General features: G+C 53.9%; 1 protein-coding gene across 1 annotated transcript; it reads left to right on the top strand.

Annotated features, from left to right (window-relative positions):
- The first annotated feature begins 230 nt into the window (after nucleotides 1-230).
- On the top strand, nucleotides 231-25426 carry IGFBP2 (insulin like growth factor binding protein 2). Its single transcript, XM_011285583.4, has 4 exons — nucleotides 231-785; nucleotides 22181-22410; nucleotides 23155-23295; nucleotides 24927-25426. The coding sequence occupies exons 1-4, from the start codon at nucleotides 329-331 to the stop codon at nucleotides 25089-25091; spliced, it is 993 nt and encodes a 330-aa protein (XP_011283885.2). The 5' UTR covers nucleotides 231-328; the 3' UTR covers nucleotides 25092-25426.
- The last annotated feature ends 2395 nt before the right edge of the window (nucleotides 25427-27821 follow it).

The raw sequence follows: 27821 nt of genomic DNA on the forward strand, positions 1-27821 counted from the left end.
GGGGAGTCAGGGAGCCCGAGGTAGAAGGGTGTGGAGGCTCCGGGGGCCCGAGGTAGAAGGGGGCAGGGGACCCGCAGAGCAGAGAAACGCGCGGGGGTGGGCGAGTGGGCGTGCGCGCACGCACAGGCGGGCGCGCGGGAGTGTCGGGGGAAGGGGGTGGTCTCCAAAAGGGGGAGGGGAGAAGGCAGGGGGCGGGGAGAAGCAGGGCCCTTTAGGACCCGGCTGCGGCTGCGGGGGAGGAGGAAGAAGCGGAGGAGGCGGCTCCCGCGCTCGCAGGGCCGTGCCACCTGCCCGCTCGCTCGCCGCCGTCGCGCTCACCACCGCCAACATGCTGCCGAGACTGGGCGGCCCTGCGCTGCCGCTGCTCCTGCCGCCCTCGCTGCTGCTGCTGCTGCCGCTGCTGCTGGGCGCCGGCGGCGGCCGCGGGGTGCGCGCCGAGGTGCTGTTCCGCTGCCCGCCCTGCACACCCGAGCGCCTGGCCGCCTGCGGGCCCCCGCCGGCCGCGCCGCCCGCCGCCGCCGCCTCCGCCGCAGCGTCCGGGGTGGCCGGCGACGCCCGCGCGCCCTGCGCCGAGCTGGTCCGTGAGCCGGGCTGCGGCTGCTGCTCCGTGTGCGCCCGGCTGGAGGGCGAGGCGTGCGGCGTCTACACCCCGCGCTGCGCCCAGGGGCTGCGCTGCTATCCCCACCCGGGCTCCGAGCTGCCCCTGCAGGCGCTGGTCCTGGGCGAGGGCACTTGCGAAAAGCGCCGGGACGCCGAGTACGGCGCCAGCCCCGAGCAGGTTGCAGGTAACGCGGGGCTGGGACAGCTAGTTCGGAGAAACTTGGAGGGCAGCGGAGCGCTGGGGGCGGCCGTGCCGCGGGGGACAGGCGTGGGGCCCGGGGCTCCGCGACCGCTTGAGCGGCGAGAGAGCGGAGTCCTCGACCCGCAGTGGGGCGGCTGCTGGGAGGGGGACCCGAAAGTCCGGCCCGGGGAGGGGAGCTGGAGTCAGAGCGTGGGGGAGAGCCCTGGCTGCTTACTGATTTGGTCGCGATATACGGGCAGCGGAAAGGCATCTCCGGTTACCCTAGTCTTCCCCGGCTGGAACGTACCTTGACTTCTATTTTGGAGGGGGGATTTGCAGTGGTGGGGGGGGGGAGGGTGTTGGTCAGACCCCGGGGAGTGAGAGCTTGAGGCTTATTTGGGGAGCACAGCTTGAGTCGGTGACCGCCGACCAGAGGTTCCTGGAAAGGTGCCGGTGGAGGACGCTGCTGGGGGGCGGAGGCTGGCGGGTGCCGGTGACTTCGGGGACGTCTGGGGAGAACGGGCGCTAGGAGGAGGCGGCGGCTCGTCGAGGGACCCTTCCTTCTGCGATTGTAAGGTGGGAAGAAAGGACTTGCTGGCACTTTGTGGGGTGGGGAGAAAGGAAAACGAGCGCTACTCGTGCATCTCGTTTAGGGGGAACAATGCAAGAGGGGCGCTTGGGAGGCTCAGCCCAGCGGTTCAGTCTGTGTAACTTAAGCCGGGTGGCGGGCTGCAGCCCCGGGTGAGCTTGGGACCGCCGTGCCGCTCACTGGAGCATCTGGGCCCCGGGGCGGACGGCAGGGGGATGCGGGGCGCTGGACGCAGCCGTTCTTACCGCAGGGAGGTGTCACCCCCGTCCTAATCCGAGGGATTCTTCCTGTCCGGTAGAACGGGGCGGGGGAGGGGAGGGGGCTGGGAGCCTTTGTAAGGGATCCTCATTCCCCAACCCCCCCAAACCGGGCTGTCAGAATCTCACTTTTGTTTTTGTTTTCCGTTCGCTTTGAAAATTACAAAAACCTCCCGCCCCCGTGGCCTGGAGGAAACTGTAATTACTTTCTTTCTTCTTGGACACCGTTGGGAAAGGTGTCCATTGCCTGCTGCTGTTGTTTAAAAAGCAAGCGAGTCTGACCAAGTTCCTCACGCTTTTTAGAAAAAGAAAGAAGAGAATAAGTGAACACGTTCTTGCTTGTAAGCTTCTGCGGCCCTAGTACAACTTTCCCCACCCCCCTCCCCAAGACCCCCGGCCCCCCTACTCTTCCTCCAACCAGCTATTGTGTTTCCCCTGTTCTCCTTGAGAATGAAATTGGGGGTCAGAGTTGAAATATTTCTTCTATTGCTCTGGCTCATTTTGACCTTGAGTGCAGAGCAAGTTAGGGCTTCCTCCCAGGGAGCCAGAAGAACCACTGAGTCCTTTCTTCTGCCTCTGCTTGCTTCCCTCCCCAGCGTGTCTCGCCTCCAAGTTAACCCTTCTCTCCTGCTTCTCTTAGAAAGTAATAAAAGGAAAAGTCTTGGTCCTGCCTTCCTCCTCCATTGCCCCCCCTTCGCACCCCCTCCCGCCCCCCCACCGGGGAGGTGCTGTGCTTTCTGAGCTGAACTCTGACCAACTAAACATCTTCCTCAGCAGGATGAACTTTTCCAAAGGCCTCCAAGTTCATAGACTCGCTTGGATTTTGAAGATCTTAACACAGTGCGTGGTACAGGTCCTTCCTGACCATCGTAGAATTGTTTTTTCATTCTTCATCCTTCTCGCTGGCAGCCCGAAAACCAGCTCTCCTGCTTCCAAGCCCCAGAACAGATGCAGGAGATTCTCTCCATTCACTCCTCCCTAGAGCCCCAGAGGGGGGAGTTGTCAGGGGAGCCCAGGGACAATGGGGTGAGTTCATGGGAAGAATGTCACTCTGGATTTTCTGCCTGGTTATGGGACTCCTTTCCGCCAGCTAGCCCCAGCTGCCTCCTCAGCCTTCTCCTCCCAGTGCCCAGACAGACGCCTTCCGCATTTTTCTCTTGTGTTCCAGACTGGGAAGAGGGGACACCAGGTTGGGGGCGGGGGTGGGAGCTAGATGTAGAAGCCCAGTGGGCACCCTGGAAAGGAGTGACCCAGAGCAAGGGTGCTCAGGGGTCAGTAGGGCTGGGGGAAAGGGGGCACGGTGGGGAGAAGCCTGGGCTGGCAGGGATGCAGGGAAGACAGGGGCAAGTTTGGAGGCTTCTGTGCAGGAGAGGGTCTTGGGCTGGGGCAGGGTTGCAGCCTTGCTTGGAGAGCGCCGGGGTCCGGGTTGGGTGCAGGGGCAGACACTGGCCCAGAGGGGACCATAGCGCTGAGTGCTGCTGCCTCCCCCTCTCCCTCTCCCATCCCCTTTTCTCCCCTCTCTGAAGAACCGGCTCTCTCCCATCCCAGCCTGCATTCCTCTTTGAGCAGGTTGCTTTTGAGAATTTTAAACACACCCTCTTATTTTGAGGCAGAAAACCCCAGCAGTTCCGGCTTTGCTGTTAGCTCTTTTGTCTTTGTTCCCAGGACTCAGGGGCCGTGTTGCTGACTTCCTGGGGACGGCTGGGATGCAGGGGGCGGGGGTGGGCACATCTGCGGGTGCTGAGCCTGCGTCCCTTGGGGGCGAGGGGTCGGGACTGGTTGGTTCAGAGCCACTCAGAAGTGAGACTGAGGGTAGGAGTAGGTGAGCCTGGAAGAAAAATGGGGGGGGGGCTGAGATGTGGTGAGGTCTGGATCTTAACAGCGCGTGGGTGTGTTTGCTGGTGGAGTGGGCAGAAGTGCCTAGAAATGTCGGGGTAAGAAGAGGAAGTGGGCTGGGGCCCGGCCGGGCCCTTTCAGAATTCTGGGCCGGCGGGGCGACTGGCTCCTTCAGCATCTCCCCTGCCTCCTTCCCCGCCGGGTACAATGCCTGGGATTATGCCGAGGGGCGGAGCCGCCCAAGTGGCCGTCTGGCCCGCTGCACATATAAAGGTGCTATAGAAATGTGCAGTCATTCAAAGTCCCGGGGCAGGCAGGCCGGCAGGCGGGCGGGTCTGAGGAGGCTTTTGCATCTGCAGTTGCTGGGGGAGCAGGAGCGGGAGGGGGGGGGCAGAGGCGAGCCCTGATTTACAGTGGTTCCGTGCAGCTTCAAAAAAGGGGGAGAAAAGCAATGGGGCTTCTGGCTCAAAGCGCTGTTTTGCATCTTGTCTTGCATAAATTTGCATACTGAGTTCAAAGTCGTAAAATAGACTTGGGGAATGAGTGGGACCCACTGTCACCGATTGCTAACACCACTACCTTCCGCCACCCTCCCCCCTTCTGGACAGAACACCCAGAACTAACTCTGCTAAGCTGCTCTGAGTCACCACTGGAAGGAGGAGATGGGGGGGTTGAGGGCTACTGCTCCTGGGTCTCTGGGAGGGAGCTGTGTAGTTCCTGGGCCACAGGACCCAGCAGGGTGTGGCTGGGTGCACTCTGGCCTTGGAAGCAGGTCTGGTCCGGAGGGTGTGGCTCTGACAGGTCCGGAACCCGCTAGGCAGGCAGTGTTTGGCCAGCTGCCTCCTCCGGCCATTGTGCATGGAGGGCTGGAATTTGAGTAAGTCATAGAATCTGGGTTTTTGCCTGCAGTCTCCTTACTCACCTTCCACTTGTGTCCAGATTGTTCACTGAGATAGTTCCCTTTGTGTGGTAGCCATGATCCCATCCATTCCTTTAACAGAGGTATTTGAAGAAGCTTCGAGAAAAAAAAAATCGTACACAAGGTCAAAGGATCTTAGGAAAACAAAATCCAGGGCCAGGAATCTCTGAATTAGAAGAGGTGGTGGAAAGAAGAACCTAACTGTTTGTGACCACCGCAGGGGTCTATCTGTGCACCGGTTCTTGGTCAAGTCAGACTGTTGAGTTTCCTGGTAGGCAGAGGGAAGAGGGAAGCTTAGGTGTTTTTCACCGTTAGCTTACTTTAGCATTGAGCTTTAAAATGAAAATTTCAGGCAAATCATTCCTTTGGGTTAGGGGACGACATGGAAGTCAGTCCTAGAAAAATAACTGCGTGTTATTCGAGAGCAGGAGCACATTCAGTCACCACTGTCCAACATTCGAGGGCTTAATTTGAGAGACTCACTGTACTGTGGCCCATTTATCAGGTCAGAATATAGTTGGGTCTCAGGTTAGCTATTCCCTGCCGTAGAAAATTGGATGTGCAATTGCTAAATTTTGGTACCGGGAAGTTTCGAAAGTCCTTGGGTCCAATGAAAAGCAGAACAGGAGGACAGTACCTGGCCGGGGTGGGTGGGGGGTGAGGCGGGGCGGGGGGGTGGGGCATGCACAGCAGGGGGTGCTGAAGGGAATGAAGATGAGCAGAAAATACACAGGCTGTGCCCACATTTGGTTTTGTCGTTGACCCTCCTCATACCCTACAACAGGGTACCAACAACAACAATGAGAGGATTGGTTATTATTATTGTTGAAGAGCCTCCATGACCAGAGGCTACATTTAGTTTCAGTCTGTCCCTTCCTAGTGTTCCCAGTCCCCCTTTCCTCCCCTGCTTTCTCCATTCTGCCTTCTTGACCACCCCCCCACCCCCACCCCAGCATTGGTCTCCCACGCATCTCCCACTGTGGTTAGGTCTTGAACACCTGGCTGGATGCTAAGTAGGTGGGAAGGGCTCGAGAAAATGGCGATGGAAAATCTATCGCCCCCAGCCTTCCACGGGAATCCAGGTAGATGGAGACCAGGGAGGTGATTGGGGGTTGGAATGCTGGCAACCAGTCTAATGCTGAAATGATGGTGGTTGGAAGCCGCGCAGGGGCCAGGCTGTGTGGGTGGGGAAGTGGCCATGTTCCCTAAGCGGGTTTGCGCTAAGGCTGCTCCCGCTGACACCGAGGCACAGAGGAGCGAGATTATGCTTTTTAGTCGCCAGGGGAGCTGGTGTTCTGCTTGGCAGATGTTCTAGGCCTCTCTAGTACTTCTTGCGGTCTCTGGCCAGCGTTTTGCTGAGGTGGCAGGCAGCTGCCAGGGGTTCAGCCACCTTCCCATCTGCGCTCATCCTTTTATGAACTGATTTCTTCGCCTGCTTTGTCTCCTGACTTACAAGATCCTTGTGAAGGAGAGGGGGAGGCTTTTTACCCCCATTTCACAGGTGTGGACTCTGAGGCTTGTCAACAGATGCCTTAGCAGCAAGTAATGAGACGAGAGGCTGACCTTTCCCCTGTACCCCTCTGCCCCCATGGCCAAGTAAGGGATGGGGCTGTCGGCAGGAAAAGTCTTTGACCCTGTCAGCCAGGAAGTTTGTTCCTGGACACCTGCCGTGTGCAGCTGATGCACGGGCCAGGTTCCTTTCTGCCAGGTTTGGTCGTGTGCATTCCCTCAAGTCCACTGAGAGACCCAAGTCCTGGGGACTTCAGAGGGGGAAGTGGCCAGTGTGCGGCAGGCAGGAGAGACCAAAGGGTCCCAGGGTGGGGCAAGAAGAGCTGGTGGGCAGCAGATGATGCTGGAAGCAGCCTGGCCTCTGCCGTCAGGATGACCGGGTTCCATTCCAGCCCCGTCTTCGAGATCTTGATTGCTGATGCCCAAGGGCCTTCCTCAAATACCGGTTTCCCTGTTGGTGAAATGGGGGGTGATTGTATCTCTTCATGGGGTGCGTGTGGGGCTGGCAAGTGCCTGGCACATAGTAGGTTCTCACACACATTAGCTGCCTTAATGTCCGCAAGCTGCGTCTCCTCTCTGACGCTTAGTTCGGGGGCCTTTAGAACGGAGGCCAAACTGGCTGTGCCAGGCAGGCCACTCGTCTCTCTGCAGGCTTTACCATGGACTTGAGTGGCCTCATCTTGGTGTGAAGTTGTTCCAGTTCAAAGCCCAGTTTGCAGCCACATACGTGTCACCCAAGGCAAGAGTTTCCTTATCTGTAAACCAAATATAGATAGTACCACTCCGTGGGGTGGTGCTTGCGTGCGTGTGTATTTGTGTGCGTGTGTGTGCTTAGGTGTGTAAAGCTAGATAATAAGACAAAGCCGAGCACTTTGGCGGTGTGTGTGTGTGTGTGTATGTGTGTGTGTAATGCTTCTGTCGGGAGTGGAGAGACTGAGGGGACAGAAGTGGCTCTGGAGTTTGGACCCTGGGTACTTGTGCTGGCTTGCTGCTCATAAGCAGGTGACAGGGCAGAGTTCTGCCTTCATCCAACCAGCCAACCGTTAGGACCCAGCCCTCCAACTGCAGGTTCTCAGAGGACCAGGGAATCTCTGAGGCCACGTTTCAGGGGTGGGAGGCAGCTTCCTCCATGGACAACCCTCTACAGGAAACCTGCTGGATCCAGGCTTCAGAATAATAGGGTCCGGGAGGAACCAGACCCGTCTCAGCCCCCTTAGTGCGTAGGGCATGTGTGAGGGTGTACGTTCACCGAGTTGACAAAGCCAGTGAAGGGACTCCGTGGCCCTGATTTCCTGCTCCAGGAAAATGGGCTTTCACATCTATCCTGGCTGAGCCTAGGGTGCCAGAAAGTTGAACGTGATCCTGGCAAAGAAACTGGGCGTTCTATCCAAAAAGTGACGTTTCCTTACTACGCTGTCTCCAGAGTTGACCTCACCCCCGAGTCGGGGAGTGGCGCCTCATTTTGAAGGGTTGATGGGTTCTCGACAGGAACGCTGGGCGGGGGAGTGTTTTCTGGGCCCTGAGATTCTTCCTAATGTCTCATTCCATCTGTGGTCCCAGAGAGCCCTCCGAGTGACCGCCTGTCTGGGCATAACGATACAGCGACTCTGTTCTTGAGCATTCTGGTAGAGGGGAGGCCCCAGGAAGCAGAGAACGGGGGTTGCTCGAGTCATCAGGGGTCAGCATATGCTTATGGTGGTGACGGAGCACAGGATCTGCCACTGGGAATCCGAGGTGGCCAGTTCCTTGGACTCTGGGGGCCTTTGTGATTGTGGGGAGGGGGGCACCAGGAGGAAAAGCCCACTGGACAGCTGGGGTAGTAGATTCAGAGAAGCTTGTTGGCTTTCAGGTTCCAGGGTAACTGCCCCCACCCTCACCCCCACCTCCACAATGAGTAGAGTGTCTGGGCTATAGATTTTTTTTTTTTTCTCTCCTGGAAAATGGACCATCCCCTGTGCCCCTCCCCCTGCTCGGCCACTCCTGCCCTTTAACAAAGCCAGGGAGGATCTGCTCTGGCTCAGCTCCTGGGTGTCAGTCAGGACGCAGAGGGAGACCTTGCTCAGACAGCCACCTCCCCCGGAAAGAAATACAGAGTCGACTGTAGTCAGGAATTGTTTCTTTCCTCCCCCCGCCGCCTTTTTTTAAGCAGGGGGAGGGGGCACTTGGCAGCCCGTGGGGCCCCTTCTGGCCGCCAGCCCCGCATCTCTTCCTGGCTGTTGGGAGGTAGCAGGAGCGGAGATTGGGGGAGAAGGGGCAGGGGCTGGCCGGCCTCCAGCTGCGGGGCAGGAGAATTGGCCCCCATGCTCCAGTTCAGCCAGCCGGCTCGGAGCCAGGCCTGGGGTTTCTAATTAGCGGATGGGTATAGGTGTGTCAGCCTGTGTTTCATTCAAGGAGCTGAGTTCTGGGAGGCAGGAAGCCAGGAGGGGCGCAGAGCCCAGGAAGGCCTCAGCAAGCTGGGGAGGTGGGACTGGGGGAGACTTAGCGTCCTCAACCCCTGCGAAGTCCAGGAGGTGGGAGGCTTCCAGCTGGAGGGATCGGAGCTGGATTGCAGAGTGCAGTCAAAGGGTCTACCCCAAAGGGTAAGTGACAAAATGAAGGTAATCAAAATTGCTTTTTCTCTAGACATGGGCCACTTTCACCAAAGCGCCTGTAGGGTGTTTTTTGTTTTGTGTTTTCCAGCTCTGTTTCAGCCTCAGGATTCTCCCCACTTGACAGATGAGGAAATCAAGGCTGCGTTCAGGTTCCAGTGGCGAGGCGAGCACAGACCAGAATGGAGTCTGGGTCTCCAGATTCTCATTCCGGGGCTCCATTCCATCAGACTCACGCATGCAAAGAAGCAGCGAATTACATATTGCTGCTCGGAAAAGCTCCTTTTCCCTGGGAGGCAGTAATTAAGGCATAACTTCTCAAAAACGTTCCTTTATGCAACTCCCCAGGAAGTTTCTTTCAGGTCTATTGTCTTGGCTTCTGGATGGGGGTGCCAAGTTGCCCCTGGATGGTGAACTTGCTTTCTAAAGTGCCCGAGGCCAAGATAAAATGAAAATGGCGGTTCCCTTGGGCCCTGACTCTGCAGCTGCCTGATAACCCTGGGTAGTTTCTGTAGCAACAGTGGCAGGAGGTGTGTTGGGAGGGATAAAAGGGGGGTGGGGGTGGGGTGGGTGTATGGATCAGAAGGCTTTTGAGGTTGGGTGGGGCTGGCTGGTATCTGACTGATGACTTCCCTCCCTGGGAAGATGAGGGTCCCATGGGGGTGCAGAAGGGACGAGGTGGTGGGGGACAGAAGAAACAAAGCCCTGGGGTTAAAAGCCTTCAATGGCGTCTTTCCGTAGGTGATGCCGATGGCCAGATTAGATGCCATTCTGGTTGGGTAAGAGCTATAAAGCTGAACAACCTGGATTTGGTTTTGGCTTTGCCATTGTCTACATGACTTTGTGCAATTGGCCTCAAACACCATGGTTGTTTTTTTTTGGGGGGGGGGGGTCAAGGTGAGTGTGGATAAGAAATTATCAACCTCATGTGATTGCTTGATGATAAAACAAAGTTATGTACATAAGCCACTTAGCACAGAAACTCAGATAATCGGGTGAAGTCATACAGGTTCTGACCGCCCCCCGCCCCTCCACCCTTAACCTCCTTCCTTCTTCCTCTAATCTCAACACCCAGAAAAGAGGAGAAGGCAAATGCCTCTTTTTCCATGTCCTCTGATGGGCCAAGTTTATTAAGAAGAGGCACTTAAGAATCCATTTCACAGGCATGGCTTCTTCCACGGGGTGTAGCTTACCTGGACAGCTGCCCTTTGCTTTGGAAAGTCCAGAATGGGGTTAGTGGCGGAGGGTTTTCCACTGGACGGTCGTGGCCTTTGATGCCACTGTCATTCACTACGGCTCTACCAGTGGTGGAGGGCCCAGCCCGTTTATGTCCCAGAGGTGAGGGTTCCCATTTGAACCCATTTGCTTGTCTCTGGTTCAGCTTGCTGCCTCTAACGGGAGCATAAGCAAGGAAGACCCCTGATGCGATGCAGTATTCTATCAGACACAATTAGTGAACTTTTAGTTGAAGAGAAAGAAAAGCATGGTGACCTATTTAAAGACACTTATTTATATTCAGGACACTTCTTGTGCTGGTTTGAGAGTGTGGCAGGCAATCCTGGACATCCTTACAGGTTTTTAGTTTCTGTTTGCACCCTCTGGGTTCAATTTGTCAGGCCTACAGTCTCTGGGAACAGTCTTATGGGGATGGACAAGAGGTAGGCCGAAGGGGAGGGTGGGAAGAGAGAGGTGGGTAGAACCCAGTCTTTATCACTCTGGGAGCTACTCTGTGGGGAACTGAGCTCTTTGGAACTGAGCACAGGCACAGTTGTTTGTATATGGGTCCCCTGGGAGGGAAGCGTCTTTTCTCTCCCATCTCGTGCTTCCATTTAATGATTTCTTTTTTTTTTTTTTTTAACTCCTGACCGTCCTTGCTGCTCCGGGGCCTGGATGGTGAGGGAGAGGCCAGGAAAGTGAGGAGAAGTAATACAACATGATATTCTAGGCCAGGACTCCAGGTGGGATGTTCTCCAAATAGTTAGCTTTCCTGAGGTTTAAATGTTTGTTTGTTTGCTTATTTATTTATTTGTTTGTTTATATTATTTATTTTGAGGGAGAGAGAGAGAGAGAGAGAGAGAATCCCCAGCAGGCTCTGCACTGTCAGAGCAGAGCCCAACGTGGGGCTCGATCCCACAAACTGAGATCATGACCTGAACCAAAATCAAGTCGGAGGCTTAACTGTCTGAGCCACCCAGGTGGCCCCTTTTGTTTCTACTTTTCTTTAAAGCACTATGGAAGTGAAGTCCAAGTTTGTGTCTTCAAGAAGCTCTGTCCTTTGGAGGAGGAGGGCAAAGCATGGAGCGACGGCTTTTAGCCAGTGCGCTCTGGGACATTTTTTGTGTATGGTTAGGGAGGCGGGAGGGCAGTTCACTCAAATTCCAAGAGTGCCTTGCCCAGGGTTGCCCTTCATAGTCTCAGTCAAGCGGCCTTTGGACATTTCGGAAGCCATATTGTCCATCCTCCCTCCTCCTTGAAAGGCTTTCCCTAAACCATGCGGTTTTTCCCATCTGCAGTTTGTTACCTGTTTTAGTCCTTCCTGTGAAACTCTTGAGTGGCTTCTACCCTGGCTCTCTCCTGTTTCAGTTTAAAGCTACTATCTCTCTGGGCCTCGAGGAACAGGTGCATCCCTTCCACTGGGCATGACTGGCCCTTGGGCACCTCCCCCACTGCACACCTCCAGTGCCCTATGGGCTGTACTAGGATGTGCTCGTCCCTTGGCTTTCCGTTCTCAGGCCTGCACCGTCTTGATTCCTTTGTCGTCCCCTCCTTGACCCTATGACTGTCTTCCACTGTCTTTGGGTCTTTCCTCTGACTCATTTCCCACTTCTTTTTTTTTTTTTTCTTTTTTCTTTTTTTAACGTTTATTCATATTTGAAAGACAGAGAGAGACAGAGTGTGAGCAGGGGGAGGGCAGAGAGAGAGGGAGACACAGAATCCAAAGCAGGCACCAGGCTCCGAGCTGTCAGCACAGAGCCCGACATGGGGTTCGAACTCATGAACTGCGAGATCATGACCTGAGCTGAAGTCGGATGCTCAACTGACTGAGCCACTCAGGCGCCCCTCATTTCCCACTTCTTCATGCCACAGAGACCTGGCCAGGAGCCCCTGGTGATAGGTGGCCATGGTGACACTACTCTGGCCTCAGAGTGGCAGGGCAGTTGTCCAAATCACTGATGTTCGGTCCTCTTCCAGCCAGTGGGCTTTCAGAGGCACCCCAAGTTACAAATACTCCTCTTGACAAGGACCTGGAAGAGTGAATGCAGTGAAGGAAGGGACTTTTTCTTTTTAAAGTTTATTTATTTATTTTGAGAGAGAGAGCAGGAGGGGGGCAGAGAGAGAGAGAGACAATCCCAGCTTGGGGTTCAAACTCATGAACCATGAGATCATGACCTGAGCCAAAATCAAGAGCTCGAGGAGGCCTGAAGAGGCCTGAGCCACCCAGGCACCCCATGAGGGATGGGACTTTTTTTTTAATGTTTATTTTTGAGGGAGAGAGAGCGTGAGCCTATGCACACAAGTGGGAGAGGAGCAGAGAGAGAGGGAGGCAGAGAATGCAAAGCAGGCTCCATGCTGTCCTTGCAAAGCCCAGTGCAGGGCTCGAACTCACAAACCGTGAGATCATGACCTGAGCCTAGTCGGTTGCTCAACCGACCGAGCTCCCCAACTGCCCTAGGAAGTGACTGTTAAAAGAAAAACGGTTGCGGAGTGCCTGGCTGGCTTGGTCGGTGGAGTGGGTGACTCTTGGTCTTGGGGTTGTGGGTTTGAGCCCCACATTGCATGTAGAGATTACTGATTACTTAAAAATAAAATCTTAAAATGGTAACACTGCAGCCAATAATAAGAATAATGCAGTAACTCCAGTCTACCACCCAGAATTGGGAGCGGTTGATATTTTGTCATTTTTGCTTTATGTCTCTTTAAAAATCTTTTCCTGATGGCCTTCCCCACCAGCCTCTTGTTGCCGTCCCTTGTCCCCAGAGGCAGCCACCGGCATGCATTACTTAGTGTTTCTTTTCCTCGGCTAAACAAATTTGCTAATGGATAGCCAGCATCTGGATTTGTTCTCTGAAGATAAGTTAAATGTGCCCAAGAGGTGTCCTTCTGCCACTTTTTTGCTCTGTCAATATTAGGTTTTTGAGATCTGTTCATGTTGGGTAGATCTCTGAGCGATCACGGGTCAGAGTGATTCTTGCCAGCTGTTGGGTATTATTCCATTGTTATTACCCTGCTGATTTTATTCATCCATTCTCCTGTTTGGATCGCATTGCCGATGGTGTTTTTTGCAACCACAGATGATGCCGTAATGAACATTGTTGCCCGTGTGCCCACCGCACGCATATCTGAGAGATGTCGAATCACTGGGTCAGGCTCATTCTTCCCGTTCCCATAGTCCCCGGTCCAAGTTTGCACCAAAGTACACCGTCTGCTCCCGTGGGCTTTCGGCAGACAGGTCACCTTGCTGGGTTGTTGGATGACTTCAGTTGAACCGGAGGAGAAATGTTTGGGACCCACGGAAAGGAGTGAAAGCTGAGAGTGCTGTTTGCCATCTTGGTATCAGTTTCTCTGGCTCTTCAAGGACAGCCTGGCTCACTGAATCCCAGAGGACCTTGGCTGAATTTGAGCATGTTTTTGTTTTCTCAAACGTTCTGCCTCAGCGCTGACCCTCCCCAGGTCTTTGCCATTCCAGGAATGACCCTGGTGTTTATAAAGCAGCCCATTAGGGAGTGCGTAGGCAGGGAAGTTCTGTAGAGGCCGTGCTATTTCTGCAGCGGCGTGAGGGCATGCTCTAGAAATCTCCATGATGCCTGGCCAAGAAGGACCCCCTGTGTGCACCCAGGCATGCGTGTGTGTCTGTTTCTGAACCCGTGAGTCTAGGGGCGGAAAGAGCTCACGGGGCTGTGTCTTCGCAGAGCGTGTCTGTGAAGTCATATCTTTTGAAAAGAGGAGGCCTCTTTCCCATCACTAGGAAGTTCTTCAGGAATCTGAGGCCAGAGAGAGAGAAGCACAAAGGAAGGGGGCCTTGGAAATGCCAGAGCTTGAAGGAGGTTGTTAAAAATACAGAGTCCCCGACCCTTGCCCAGGCTTGCTAGTTCACAGACAGGTGAAGTCTAGGACCATTTTTAGCAAGCTCTTCGGATGATTTCTCTTTTTCTTTCTTTCTTTTTTTTTTTTTAATGGGAAATTTCTTTATATTTTACTTTTTTATAGTTTTTTTAACTTGTTTTATTTTTAATTTTTTTAAATTTACATCCAAATTAGTTAGCATATAGTGCAACAATGATTTCAGGAGTAGATTCCTTAATGCCCTTTATCCATTTAGCCCATCCCCCCCTCCCACAGCCCCTCCAGCAGCCCTCAGTTTGTTCTCCATATTTAAGACTCTCTTATGTTTTGTCCCTTCCCTGTTTTTATATTATTTTTGCTTTCCTTCCCTTATGTTCATCTGTTTTGTATCTTAAATTCCACATATGAGCGATATATTTGTCTTTCTATGACTGACTTGTTTCACTTAGCACAGTACCCTCTGGTTCCATCCACGTTGTTGCAAATGGCAAGATTTCATTCTTTTTGATTGCTGAGTAATACTCCATTGTATATATAAACCACCTCTTCTGTATCCATTCGTCCATCGATGAACATTTGGGCTCTTCCCATACTTTGGCTATTGTCGATAGTGCTGCTATAAACATGGGGGTGCATGTGTCCCTTCGAAACAGCACACCTGTATCCCATGGATAAATGCCTAGTAGTGCAATTGCTGGGTCATGGGGTAGTTCTATTTTTAGTTTTTTGAGGAACCTCCATACTGTTTTCCAGAGTGGCCGCACCAGCTTGCATTGCCATCTTCAGATGGTTTCTGACAAACACCCATGACTGGGAGCCGTTCCCGTAACCTAACTCCCTGAATTTGTAAATGAACACACTGAACCCTGCACATCTTGACCATAGAAGGTTTTTTTTTTAAGTAATGAACATCCAACGTGGGGCTCAAACTCTGACCCAGAGATCAAGAGTCCCATGTTCTACCGACTGAGCCAGCCAGGTTTCCCATATATTGAAGCCTACACATCTTTTAAAAAATATTTTTTTTTAATACTTATTTTTGAGAGAAAGAGAGAGAGAGGCAGAGAGAGAGGGAGACACAGAATCTGAAGTGGGCTTCAGGCTCCAAGCTCTGAGCTGTCAGCACAGAGCCCAACGTGGCGCTCGAACTCACGAGCCACGAGACCATGACCTGAGCCGAGGTCAGGCACCTAACTGACTGAGCCACCCGGGTGTCCCTTGAAGCCTACACCTCTTAAACACCCTGTCGAGCATCATTCAGAGTCCCAGGCATGATGGTAGCAGGGGAGCAGAACCTTGGACACCACCCCCTACCCCCAGCTTTCACACCAGCACTTCTCTTCCTACTATGGCCAAAGCTTTGAACCCAAGAGCTGTTGTTCCAAAGGGAATCCAGAAGGTTTAGGGTGGTTTGGCAAGCAGCGGGCCCTCTGCCCTGCTTACGTACACTGTCACCAGTAGCAGGCGACTCCTTCCCTGTGTGAGCGTGGGTACCGGCCATTCCCCTCCCCAGAGCTTATGAGCTCAGCAACACTTGGCTGGGCGATAAGCCTGAGGCAGTTGCGGGTGCAGGGAGATGGTCCCCAGCTGAGAATGGCCAGGTCCTGCACTTGTGTGCCATAACCTGGATGGCCTGTGGATCTAGAACATCCGAAGAGTCTGCTCGGAGCTGTTTCGTACCACAAGGGAGTTCCTTTTGTTCTAAAGCCGTGCTGAGGAGCTACCGGGTCTGTTGCCAAAGGGGTTTCTCCCAGAAGGTGGTAGTGTCTGAGACCTTAGATTTGCTTTGCAGGCAGCCATGCGGGGAGCAGGGCCTTAGAGGGTGGGGAGAGAATGGGAAGGGAGTTTGGAAGGAAGCTGGGTGTCAGCAGGAGGTAGATGGGCTGACCAGGAGAACATCATTCGCGAAGCTGGAATGTGCCCCGCACGCAGCAGCTGTCCATGCACACACGGCTGCTGCCTGCTGCCTCTGACCTTTAGGCGAAAGGGTGGAGGGAAACACATAAACAGTGTCACTTACCCAGAGACACAAAGGACCTCAGCTGAAAAATAACAAGCTCCCCTTTCTTCTGTACCCATTGTTAACTTCTGCCTCCCTCCCCACCTCCCAGCATGGCCTGGATTATCCTATCCACCCCAGCCTTGGTGGCCTGCATTATCACACATAGTGGCCACAATCAGCCATCCAAAGGGACCGGCTTCACATTCTCTGAAACAAAAGCTGTTTCCCCTCTATGTGGTGAATTTGCCTGTGAGCCCTGTCTGCCCTGTGCATGCAAGGCAGTTATGAGCCACCTCCCCTCCCTCCTTCCATGTCTTCTTCTCTCCCTCCCTCTCTCCTTCCCTTGCTCCCTCCGTTTTCTTCCTTCCTGTAGATTCTGTAAAGTTAAAGTAATTTAGGCAAATCCACACTCGCCCAAGGACTTCCATCAAATGGTGGACAACGATGCTGTTTAGCGACATACAGAATCCATATAATCAACAAAATCAGGCTTTAGAAGAAACATGCAAATAGTATTCTAGTACTCATTTTCCCCCCATGTGCATGGCCATTCTACAGATCAGCTGTCACCCACCCTTCCCCTCTGCCTAGCAAATACATCTTTCATTTACCCGTTAGATCATCTGCACATTTCTTCTGAAGCTTGCTTCTCCCATGTTGGGCAAATGCTAACAACGCTGTATCCAGTTTAAGTAGCGATAAATGCTAACAACACTGTATCCAGTTTAAGTAGCGATCATCCTGTATCCGGTAGCCACCTTCACTTTAGTAGGATTATTATTTGCATTTGTCACTCTTGAGGAGTTAGCGCTCAGAGAGGTTAGAGGGTTTGGCTACAGTCATGGGTGAATCATAAACAGCAAAGCCAGGCCTGGCATTCAGGTCTCTTGACTGCTGCAATTCTTTGCCCATTTGAGCTTGTTAGTGAATTGTCCTCTGTCCTGGATGTTCATGGAGAAGCTGTCCAGGAGGAAAGAGGAAGATGGTAAGTTAGTGTTCATTCTTTTGCCCAACACGTGTCAAGATTAAGTGCATTTGGGGAGAGACCAACCAAGGGAGCCATGTGAGGTCTGTGCCCAGCTAGAATGGAACCAGGAAAGCAACCCGCGTCACCCCGGCCCATTACTCAGAATCCAGTCTTACAGGGCCTGGAATGCTATCACCTTGAAGGAGGTGAATCCACTGGAGGGAATGATAGATTTAGGGTCAGATTGGATGCTTCCCTGCGGTGTTCCCAGCTCTTAGATTTCCAAATAGTCAGGAGGTAGACTAAAGAGAAGGTTGGAAAATGGCTAGGTTTTCTTCAGGGTGGGGGAAAGACAAGAAGAAAGGAAGGAGACCTTAATCTGTTGTGAAGATGTGGTGTATTTCTGGGGAAATTCCCTTTTCTCACCAGGCCTCCGTTAAGGACAGAGCCTCATATTCTAAGCAAGAGGGAGTAGGGGGTTGCTTTTGGATCGGGGGGGCCTATTTTGTTGAATGCTTTAAGGTCTTCCATAGATCAGGAATCACCAACTGTCCTTTGGAGCACTGAGGTCAGAGCATCGTGCTAGGGGAAGATGGGGTTTCATGAGAGTAAGGATCTGATCCGTCGGACCCAAGGGTCCATGACCTTCATGGAGTAAGGGCATCAGTGCTACAATCCAACGAGATTACACTGGGGGAAAAAAGTCTAGGCCAGAATTAAAATTTAAAACTAGGGTATTAATGCGTAGTCTAGAATGCAGAGCGCAGGTGTAAGTAAAGCCCTATCTTCTGGAATGTCTGCTTCCAGCTGCCCTCCTGGGCCACTCAGTAAGGCTGGGTCAGAGAACAGCGTGGGGACCCCACGCCAATTGTGAAGCGTCTCTGATGATGGCACGGAGGTTGTGTGTGCTCCTGTAGACCACATGGTAGTCCAGCTGGGCCTCGAGTTTGCTGTCTGTAAAATGGGGCAGCTCGTCCATTGCCTCTCATTCTACTTGCCTTTCTCCTCTCTAGCCCCCCTCCAGGTGCACGAGGTCGAACAGTGTGACAGTCCAGTACGCGGGATGGGAGTTCTCACGCTTCAGGTCCTCCGGTGTCTCCCCCACTTTGGAAGAGCTTTCCTTTCCATATATAATGGGTGAATTCCCTGTTTCGGTGTTGAACCATTGCCCGGGATGCTATATAGAGAGTGGCTAATCCTTAGGGGAAAGTCTCCGGGAGCCTCTGAGCCTGAAGCCTTTTCCAGTTATGTGATCTGGGCTGCTAAGAACCATTTCTTAGACTGACCTTTGCACTGCAGCCCACAGAGCTGCATACATAAGTGGTTGCATAATAAATATTATTCCGAACCTCGCTCTCAGGCCGAAAAAAAAAATGCAGCCTAGTATTTTTGTTCCGAGGGCAGATTCCATCTCTAGCTGGAGTTCTACCTCTGGAATGTTCTCCTGCGGATTGCTTCTGTCACCTATAAGAGAACATATGGGAAGAACTGGGTAGTAACGTGACGATGCTCTTGTCCTGCTGAGCGTAGGGGATGCCACGTGAGCACTTCCCCGAGCCGGGGGTAGGGGGGGCGGGAATTGGGAGCAGCTGAGAGCTGACTCCGTGTGCTCCTGCTGTGTGCCTGGCACTGCGTGTATGTGCAGCTTCTGGAATCTGGCTGCCCGCTGGAGGCAGGTGCTGTTTGTCCGTGGTTTACAGATGAGCCTTGCAGCCACAGAGAGCTTAAGTAACTTGTCTGGGGCTGCACAGCTAAGTGGTAGACGTGGAATTCAGTCCGGCGATTAGACTTTGGAGCCTGAGTTCTTGAACCTCCTTGGCTGGGAATGTAACCGCCGAGGAATCGAGGCTTTCCTCAGCCTACAGTCTTTTCTGAGCCCCACCCCGTCAGCTCGCTGATCTCCTTCCCTGGGCTTCCATTTCAAGGTGTGGAGTGTCAGCATGTGCGTCAGCAAATCGGACCCGGACCCGTGGATTTCTTCATCTTATTGGCATGTTCGTTGGCAGCATTGAGATCAATAACGGAATGGGACAAAACATAGCCTTGAATCCAAGTGGCCTCTGCGAGGGTGGACAAACTGACCTTGACTCTAGAGAGATCGGGGCTGTCTCAGGACAGGAAGCCGAGTCCATCCTTGGAGAAGACTGTCCAGTCGGCCCCCATCTTCTGGGACCTGGTGCAGGGCTGTGTTAGGGACTCTGTGGACCCTGGACGCCTTTGTGTTTGTGGCTTTTCCTCTGTGAGAAAAAGTTCCAAAATCATATTTGGTAACTGCGTCTAATAACTGAAAGTATTGTATATTAAAACCTTTTTTTTTTTTTTAATGTAAAAGCTTATTTTTCCTTTTGATTTTAAAGCGGATACATTTCCTAGGCCCCTGGATGCCTGTGCGTGTTGCACCTAATGACGGGCCAGCCCTGCCTAGAGCCGGTAGGCCTGATGCGTACTTATCTATACGCCTGTCTTTCATCCAGCCTGTTTCTTTCTTTCTCTTTCTTTTTCTTTAAGTGAGGCTGGTAACTTTTTTTTTTTAAGTTTATTTATTTATTTTTGAGAGAGACAGAGAAAATAAGCCGGGGAGGGACAGAGAGAGAGAGGAGAGAGGGAGACACAGAATCCGAAGCAGGCTCCAGGCTCTGAGCTGTCAGTGCAGAACCCCTTGTGGGGCTCGAACCCACGAACTGTGAGATCATGACTTGAGCCAAAGTTGGACGCTTAACCGACTGAGCCCCCTAGGCGCCCCCATCTAACGTGTTTCCAGAGTTTGTTGTGAGCAGTAAAGGTGGGCTGACCTCTGGGACTCAGCCAGGGGATGCTGCTTTGGCCCCTCTCAGTGGTCTGAGGGCTGGGAGAGCTCAGGGAAAGGGGACCAGCAGCCTGGGAGTCCTCTGGATGCCTAGGGAAGACCCGCCCTCTGCCGGAAGGGGGACTAGTGGGCCAGAAGTGTGTTGGAGATGGGAGAGTGGTGGATGGTCTTAGCTGAGGGAGGGGAATGTGGTAGAACTCAGATCGACCTTACGTGGGGCCTGGGTCATCGGTGCTGGGCTGGGCAACTTCCAGGCCTCTGGATAAAGCCTAACTTCCGAACGGCAGTTTTCAGTGGGGGGCGCTTTCGCCTCCCGGGGCCTTTTGGCAATTTGTGGAGGTATCTTTGCCATCTGGTAGGGAGGGGCCCAGGATGCTGCTTGGCATCCTGTAATGCACAGAACAGCTCCCCAGTGAATCCTCTGGTCCCAGTGTCGGTAGTGCCGGGTCGGGAATCAGGGTCGGTGATGAAAATTTGGGGTGGGTTGATGGGTCCACTCATACATGACGGGACAGGACTCCCACCCAGCTCGATGGTCAACGCTTCAAATAGCTCTTACCCTGCAGGTGGTGTTGGGGCTTCTGGAACAGGATTTAATCTGTGGTCAGTTTACTTAGGGTAACACCCGGGCTACCCAGACATTAATCCCATCCCCTTTTGGATGTCTCAGGGTCATTGTCATTAGTCAAGACAACTCTTGTTTTGGGCTACAGAATGTGGAAGTCCTCAGGGGTCATCGATGGGTATGGAGTTGTAAGCTCTGCACTAAATATCCCCAAAGTTCTTACGTTTGGTTCTTTTTAGCGTCCTCTTTTCTCCCTGCCATTTGATGCTTCTTGCCACTATCCACATGCCTTTTTTCTTTCTCCTTTTAATTTTGTTGATTTTATTCTGTGGTGGCCTTGGGAACCAGACATCCAGAAACCGGCTTGCTGGAGCCATGCTGCTGTGAACCGTCTGTGTTCTTCCTGTGCCGAATGTCCCCGCGCCTTGTGAGGAAAGCGCTAGAATTTGACCACGCATGGATACAGTGACAGCTGTTCTGATGTTCGGGGGCTTCTGTTCCTCTGCTTCCTGGTCCTTGGTCGGGTTCCACATTGCCGAGATAACAGATGACTGAGGCCGTCTTCATCACTGTCAGAGTAGTAACTATCACAAGCGGGGCCTGGGTTTCTGTGTTCCAGGCCTTATCTTAACTGCTTGGCCTCTAACATGCTCTCAACAGTCTTGTGAGGCGGGAGCTGTTAGGATCCGACAATTGAGTTAAGAAAACGGAGGTGCAGAGAGGTTATGTGTGCAGGAGAAATACAGCTGGCATAAAAAGTGGGGGAGCTGGGATTCGACCCTACCAAGTAGTGCTCCCTTAGTCTGGAGATAATGTGCAGGGTTTCTGAAGGAAACCGCTGTAGCTGATGGGGACACCTGGGCCAGGTGGCAGGTGCCTGGTCTCCTGGAGCCTTCTGGAGCACGCTCTGTGAAAGCAGGTGCCGGTTCCCCATGGCACTCATGAGTGTCCCCATCCCTTAGTTGGCAAGTGAGAGTGAATGCCACAGCTTTCTCACAGGGCAGGGTCTGCTCTTTCTACCGTGAACACTGGTCAGGACAGGGGCCATCTGAGCCCGCCACGCTGAATTCTGAGAGGCCAAGCAGGTTCTAAGTGCCTCACCTGAAACTCTTGGGTAGAAATATTTTAGGAGCCATGCAGTCATGTTATCAGGGCTGTAAGTTTTTGAAGGCACGAAAAAGGGGAAGAAAAAATGGGCCAAATTGGTTTAGAAACATCCCCTCCACATCTGTAGGTCTTGTTGGGACCTGAAGGGGGACCACTCAGGGGGGCATGGTCTGAGACCCTATTTGCTCTGCCTTGTGTGCAAGGGGCTTTTTGAGTCCCAGCCGTCCTAGGGCCCTTGGGGTTTGGCCCCCTTGTTATGACTCTTCCGTACCATCCTGTTCCTCTGGCCTGGCCGTTGGGTGTATACACCTGAGCCAGCGTGAGACTGGGGTTGCCGGGGGCTGTTCTCAGGGCTCCCTCCACCCTGAGCTATGCACTTAGTAGGAGCCTTTCCCTGTTGTTGACTGGTGGTTGAAGAAAGTTGAAAGAGACTTAACATGCTCCTTGGACAAGCATCTGGGTGAGGCTACGTGCCTTGTGATAAGCCAAGACTACAGAGCTGGACGGGTTCCTGTGCCTGGGGCTGGCGGTGGCGTGTGTGGACAGACATGGGAACAGTCCAGGGCCGCCGGGGCCGTGCTGGAGCGGTCGTGGGACTGAGTCATGGGGGCACGTGAGAAGGGGGCCGTTGGGCAAATGAAGAGTAGCAGCAGGGGTGATGGAAACCGTGGGTTCTGGTGGTGATTCCCCACCTTCTCCCTTGCCAGACATGGCATGTGCCCTTTTAGGTCACGGATGATGCAGATCTTAAACTGCAGGTTATGGCAGGTGAATCTGGGAGGTCTTTCTGGAGGAGAATGATGGATCCAGAAGGACTCAATCCCATTCCATGGTGAAAGCCTTGCAGACACGTTCATCCCTCCGTGCTCCTTTGCTGTGCCTTGGATGGAGGCAGAACCGGCCAGGCCTCCCAGGCATTTTGCTGGGGTCGGACGGGCTGCGTTCAGATCCCGGATTTGTGGTCTTGGTCTTTCTCGTGCGCCTTGACATGTCTGTCTGCCAAAGTTGGGGTAATGCCCCCACCCCGCCCAAGAGTTGCTGCGAAACTGAAATTGACAGTCCATGTAAATTGCTTAGCTCAACTGCATGGATATCAGTCCTCTCCATCTCCAGGGGTTCAGACAGTTGCTGGGGGGCCCGCCGCTCTAGAAACAGCACCTTGAGCTGGTCTTCCCTTCCTCTCTCTGCAGACAACGGAGATGAGCACGCTGAGGGAGGTCTGGTTGAGAACCACGTGGACGGGACCGTGAACCTGTTGGGCGGTGGAGGCAGTGCTGGTAGGAAGCCCCTCAAGTCAGGCATGAAGGAGCTGGCCGTGTTCCGGGAGAAGGTCACCGAGCAGCACCGGCAAATGGGGAAGGGTGGCAAACATCACCTTGGCCTGGATGAGCCCAAGAAGCTGCGGCCACCACCTGGCAGGGTCAGAGGGGCCGGGTCTGGCTGGAGGGGCGGGAGGACACGTAAAAGGGGTCTCGCGGTGGGGGAGGGCACCCAGTACCATCCGAGTCCTGTGTTGCCGGAAGGCAAAGCACTTTCCTTTCTGGTTCTGCCACTAACATATTCAGTGACCTTCAGACTGATCACTGTCTCCTTTGGGGGCCTCAGTATTTCTGGCTGTGAAAGGGACTGGGCATAGGGTTTCTTGAAGTCTCTTCCTTCTGAAACCTCCACACTTCTGCTTGGCAAGGAAGTGGATGCTAGAGATGGGGCCGGACCTCCTTAGACTTGCTCAGTCTCGCTGGGATATGCCCTTCCCTCTCCCCAGCTCAGCTCTGTTGTCTTGGGTCTTGGCCTGGCTGGGTTGATGAAAAGAAATGGGGGTTGTCCCACTGGGTTGGGGTAGAGATGCTCTAGAGACAGCCACTTGAATTCACGTTTTGCAAGTAGATCCCATTTTGATCCCTGAAAGCCACTGACACAGAACGAGAGAGGGGTGAAAACTCCTATCCACGTGACTTTCTTCAGTGGGTGGAGTGGGGCACAATGACATATCCGTGAGGTCGCTGTCGGAAGTCCCTGGTTCCACCAACTTGCTGGGTGGCCTTGGGAAAATCCCTTCCCTGTGCATGAACTTCTTTCTGAGGTTGTTCCCAGGACCGGTGCTGTGAGCTCAGTCTCACTCCGAGCTCCCTCTTTGCCCCTCTGTGTCTGTCTGTGCCCACAGACCCCCTGCCAGCAGGAATTGGACCAGGTCCTGGAGCGGATCTCCACCATGCACCTTCCAGATGAGCGGGGCCCCCTGGAGCACCTCTACTCCTTGCACATCCCCAACTGTGACAAGCACGGCCTGTATAACCTCAAACAGGTGAGAGAGGATCTCCTTGGCCTTGGGCCCCGGGTGTGCTTGTCCCTGCCCCACCCACCTGTCATCCTCTGAGGTCTGAATGCTGAGGGGGCGTGGGGATGCCAGCTGCCAGGCCTCTGCACCTCCAGACGCAGAGGCTGACTCCACCTACCCAGCCACCTGCCATCAGCACTTGGGGTCCAGGTTGGGAGGGAGCCTCTGGGAAAAGAGATGTCGGGCTACCCTAATGCCTGTCAACTTATTATTGAGCATTAGAATCGCCTGGCAGTGACTCCTGGGCCTTACCCTTCCAGAAAGTTGGGTGGGGACCAAAAACAATTTTTTTTTTTATGTTTATTCGTTTTTAAGAGAGAGAGACAGAGACAGAAACAGAAACAGAGCATGAACAGGGGAGGGGCAGAGAGAGAGGGAGGCAGAGAATCTGAAGCAGGCTCCAGGCTCTAAGTTGTCAGCACAGAGCCAGACGCGGGGCTTGAACCCCGAGAACCACAAGATCATGCCCTGAGTCAAAGTTGGGTGCTTAATTGACTGAGCCACCCAAGCGTGCCAAGGATTTGCATTTCTAATAAACTCTCAGGGATTGCTGATGATCCATGGGCTATACTTGCAGAATCATGGATTTAAACCATTGACAAGTAGCCTCTGCTGACCCCTAGGGGGTCTCACTGCCCCACTTTCCTCACAGCCCGGGCAGGCATCCTGCCCCCTCTAAATATCCGTGTAGTGTTCAAAGCTATTTGTACACGTGCCCTAGTGTTCAAAGCTATTTGTACACGTGCCCTCGAAATGTCAGCTGACTACTTCATTTGGAGATCAAAAGTGGAAATAGTGATCTCTTCTAATGAAAGACAGGCTGTGGCTGGTCCCTTATGGGTAACTAAAGGGGTTTTCAATGGTAATTAGTTTATGGGTAAGAGCAGGGACCCTGGGACCGGAATGCCTGGGTTCTTATCTCAGCCACGCCTCTTACTAGCTGTGTGATGTTGGGCAAGTTACTTAACCTCTCTGTGCTTCCTTCTGATCATCTGCAAAGTGGTGAAATAATGGCACCTAACTCACAAGGTGGCTGTGCTGGCTCGGTGTGAGGAGTGAGCGACTCCTGATCTGAGGGTCATGAGTGCGAGCCCCACGATGGGGGTAGAGATCACTTAAATAAATACGCTTTAAAAAAAAAGCGTTGTAAACTGTAAATGAGCAGTGTGTAGACTGTTCTCACGGTGCAAAGCACCTGCTAGGGGCCTGTGCTAGTGCTGACTTCTACTGTCACGTGCTGTTTTCCCTTCACGCTATGACTGAACTCCAGTCCGCTGGGCCCCCACTGGATGGTCCCCCCTCCTGCCGGTGGGCACTGAGTCGTGTCGATGTGGGGCATCCCCCACTAGCGTGGTCCCTGGGCCAGAGCACTGGCATCACGCGGGAGCCAGACAGAGTCTTAGCCCCACTCCGGGCCTCCTGAAGGGGAATCTACATTTCAGGGAGGTCCCCTGGCACCCTTCACGGCCGAGAAGACCACCGCGCGGCACCCTAGCTTGGGCGCCCCGTAGCTGCTCGGCAGACCTCGGGCTGAGGGGAGCAGGGCATGCTGGTGGCCTCAGGCCTGTCCTCCATACCCTTCTCTTCTCCCTCCTCAGTGCAAGATGTCTCTGAACGGGCAGCGTGGGGAGTGCTGGTGTGTGAACCCCAACACTGGGAAGCTGATCCAGGGAGCCCCCACCATCCGGGGGGACCCCGAGTGTCATCTCTTCTACAATGAGCAGCAGGAGGCTCGTGGGGTACATACCCAGCGGATGCAGTAAACCACAGCCAGCCGGTGCCTGGCACCCCCCGCTCCCGCCCCCTCTCCAAACACGGGCAGAGAGAGGCGAGCCTTGCGTGGTGGGCGGGGAGGGTTTTCCAGGAGTGTTGACACGTGTATTTATATTTGGAAAGAGACCAGCACCGAGCTCGGCACACCCCCGCCTTCCCCCTCCCCAGATGCCTGCACCACCCCCCCCCTTCTCCTGTCCCTGCTGGGGAGGAAGGGGCAGTTGCAGTGGTGGAGCTGGGGTGAAGATTGGGGGGGGGGGAAAGAAATTTTTATTTTTGAACCCCCGTGTCTCTTTTGCTTAAGATTAAAGGAAGGAAAAATAAAGTTGTGTGTCTTTTGCCTGAGTCTTTGGGGGGCTTCCCCGGGAAAGCGATCTGGTGCTGGCTGGCCTCGTCTGTCCACCTCTGTCCCCGACTCCTGGGAGTAGGGGCTGGGAGTGAGTGGGACAGGCACAGCCTTGGCTGGGCTGGGAATGAGAAGGATGGGTCAGGAGGCAGGGGAATCTCCTCCCTCAAGTGGCCTATGGAAACTTAAAAGTCTTCAGTCCAGGTGGACCCTTCCAGTGCGGCCACAGGACTCTGGTGTCTCCCCTGGACTGCCAGCTCAGCCTCTGGCCCCCAAGCCGCCCCTGGGTGGGCAGTGAGGGAGGAGCAGTCGAGCGAGTGTCTTTCTCTCTCCCACGTTCAGTCTCACGTTCAGGTGGTGTTGCAGAGGGCAACAGAACAGGGAGACACTGGATCTGAGGCCCTCTGGCCCCTGAAGTAAGGACAGCTCCCTTCTGGGCAGGGGGAGATGACCCCCAGGTCCCCAAGGAAAGGGAGCGGGTTATTGTATGCCAGCGTGTTCACCAAGGTGCTGCCTCTGGGAATTCAGGTGCTGTTCTCCAAGGGGCCCAAGTAACTCTTCGGCTTCCAGAACAGCATTGTTCACAAGACTACACGTGCACCGATGAGCACCTGTTTCTGAAGCAAAATTCTATGAGAGTTCTACCCACTGTTCTGGGGGCCCCTGACCCCTGGCGAGTTGCAGGGGCCTCCGCACTTGGCAGTGGGCCACAGGGAAAGGAGTGCCCCCCTCTCCCCTCCCTAGCACCGGGCACAGAGCCCCACCTTTCCTGGTAGTCCCTCTTTTGTGTCTGGAGTCGGACACTCTCCTGCCACAGGAGGTGAGGGAAGGTGGTTTTGTTCGACCATCTCCCTCCTGTCCTTCCTTCTATCGACTCAGGAGAGGCAAAAAGGCACTTGGGGCTCTTAAGGGGGTGAGACTCGCTTCTCCCCTTAGAAGGAAACCAGGTCCCCCAAAGCAGATAAATCCTGGCCAGAGTGCTCTAGGCTGCATCAGGCCAAGGCCAAGGCCTGCAGGCCGTTTGGTCACTTAGGCCATGTGCTCTACTGCTCCGAAACTGAGTTAATTCTGTCGATCCTCATGAATCTATCAACGAGGAACTATTAGGCCCACTCTACAGATGAAGAAAAAACCCACAGAGGTGTCCAACCTCCACGGCCCAGGCTGGGGCTCCAAATTCCAGAGTGCGGAGGCTGCGCAGCTCTGAGTTACGCTGCCCTCTCCGGGCGGAAGCAGGGCGGGGCTGCCTGGAGGGAGCCCAGGGCGCTCTTGGCGCGGGCTGGGTCTGTACCCTGTGGGCCAGCCATCCTGGTTTGGGGTCTGATTTTCCTTCATCCACGGGTGGGTGCTCTTGCGGCCCACCCCTCGGCTGCAGCTGCTGTCCTGGGATGGGGCAGCGGGTGCTGGCTCTCCCTGCAGGTGCAGGCGGTCTCGACCCCGGCTGACATTCGAATCGACCTGCGCGCTTAAAAAAACATGCATGTCAGCATCCCACCGTCAGAGATTCTGATCTAATTGGCCTGGAGTGGAGCCCAGGTAGGGTTTTCCTTCCTTCCTTCCTTCCTTCCTTCCTTCCTTCCTTCCTTCCTTCCTTCCTTCCTCTTTCTTTCTTTCTTTCTTTCTTTCTTTCTTTCTTTCTTTCTCTTTTTCCTTTCTCTCTTTCTTTCTCTTTCTTTTTCTTTTTCTCTCTCTCTTCCTTCCTTCCTTTTTCTTTTCTTTTCTTTTTCTTCTTTTTCCCAGGCGATTCTAATGCAGAGCTGGGCAAAAAGAAAGCTGGAGTCAGGACACCGGGGTTTGAATCCTGTCCCACCACTTACCGTTTTATTGCCCTGGAGCTACTCGCCTCCTCTGAGACTCAAGTTTTCTGCATCTCATGGGGATGTTCTCAGCCTCAAATAACTGGGTGGTAGCAATGTGAGACCATGGATGTGAAAACCATATAAATTGGGGTGGGTTATGAAGGGGCCATCGCTGGAGTTAACGCTCACGCCAGACCCCCTCCCCCGCCCCCGCCCCCGCCCTACCCCAAGGCTGCCGACTCGGGCCCTTTCTGTGGTATTTTTGCAGAGTGCTCATTTCCACGTGACTTGCTCACAGCCTCCCTGTGCTCTAAACCCTCTGAAGAGGATCTTATGGGTGAGCCGCACCCCCGCTGTGGCTCTAGCTACAGGAACCCCCTGATGGATGGATGGATAGTATGCCCTAGAAACCTTTGCTGAGGGAAAGTATAATTGCTCCCAAGTGGGAAGATGGCTGGGAGGAGTTGGGGGGGAGGGATCTTGAGGATTGCAAGCTGGTTGCTCACCTCCTGGAACTGCTGGGCTGTTGACAAACACTGGGGCTATACTGCCACCGTGGGGGCAGCACAGGAAAC

This window comes from Felis catus, chromosome C1 (assembly GCF_018350175.1).
Source record: "Felis catus isolate Fca126 chromosome C1, F.catus_Fca126_mat1.0, whole genome shotgun sequence".
Taxonomy (NCBI): domain Eukaryota; kingdom Metazoa; phylum Chordata; class Mammalia; order Carnivora; family Felidae; genus Felis; species Felis catus.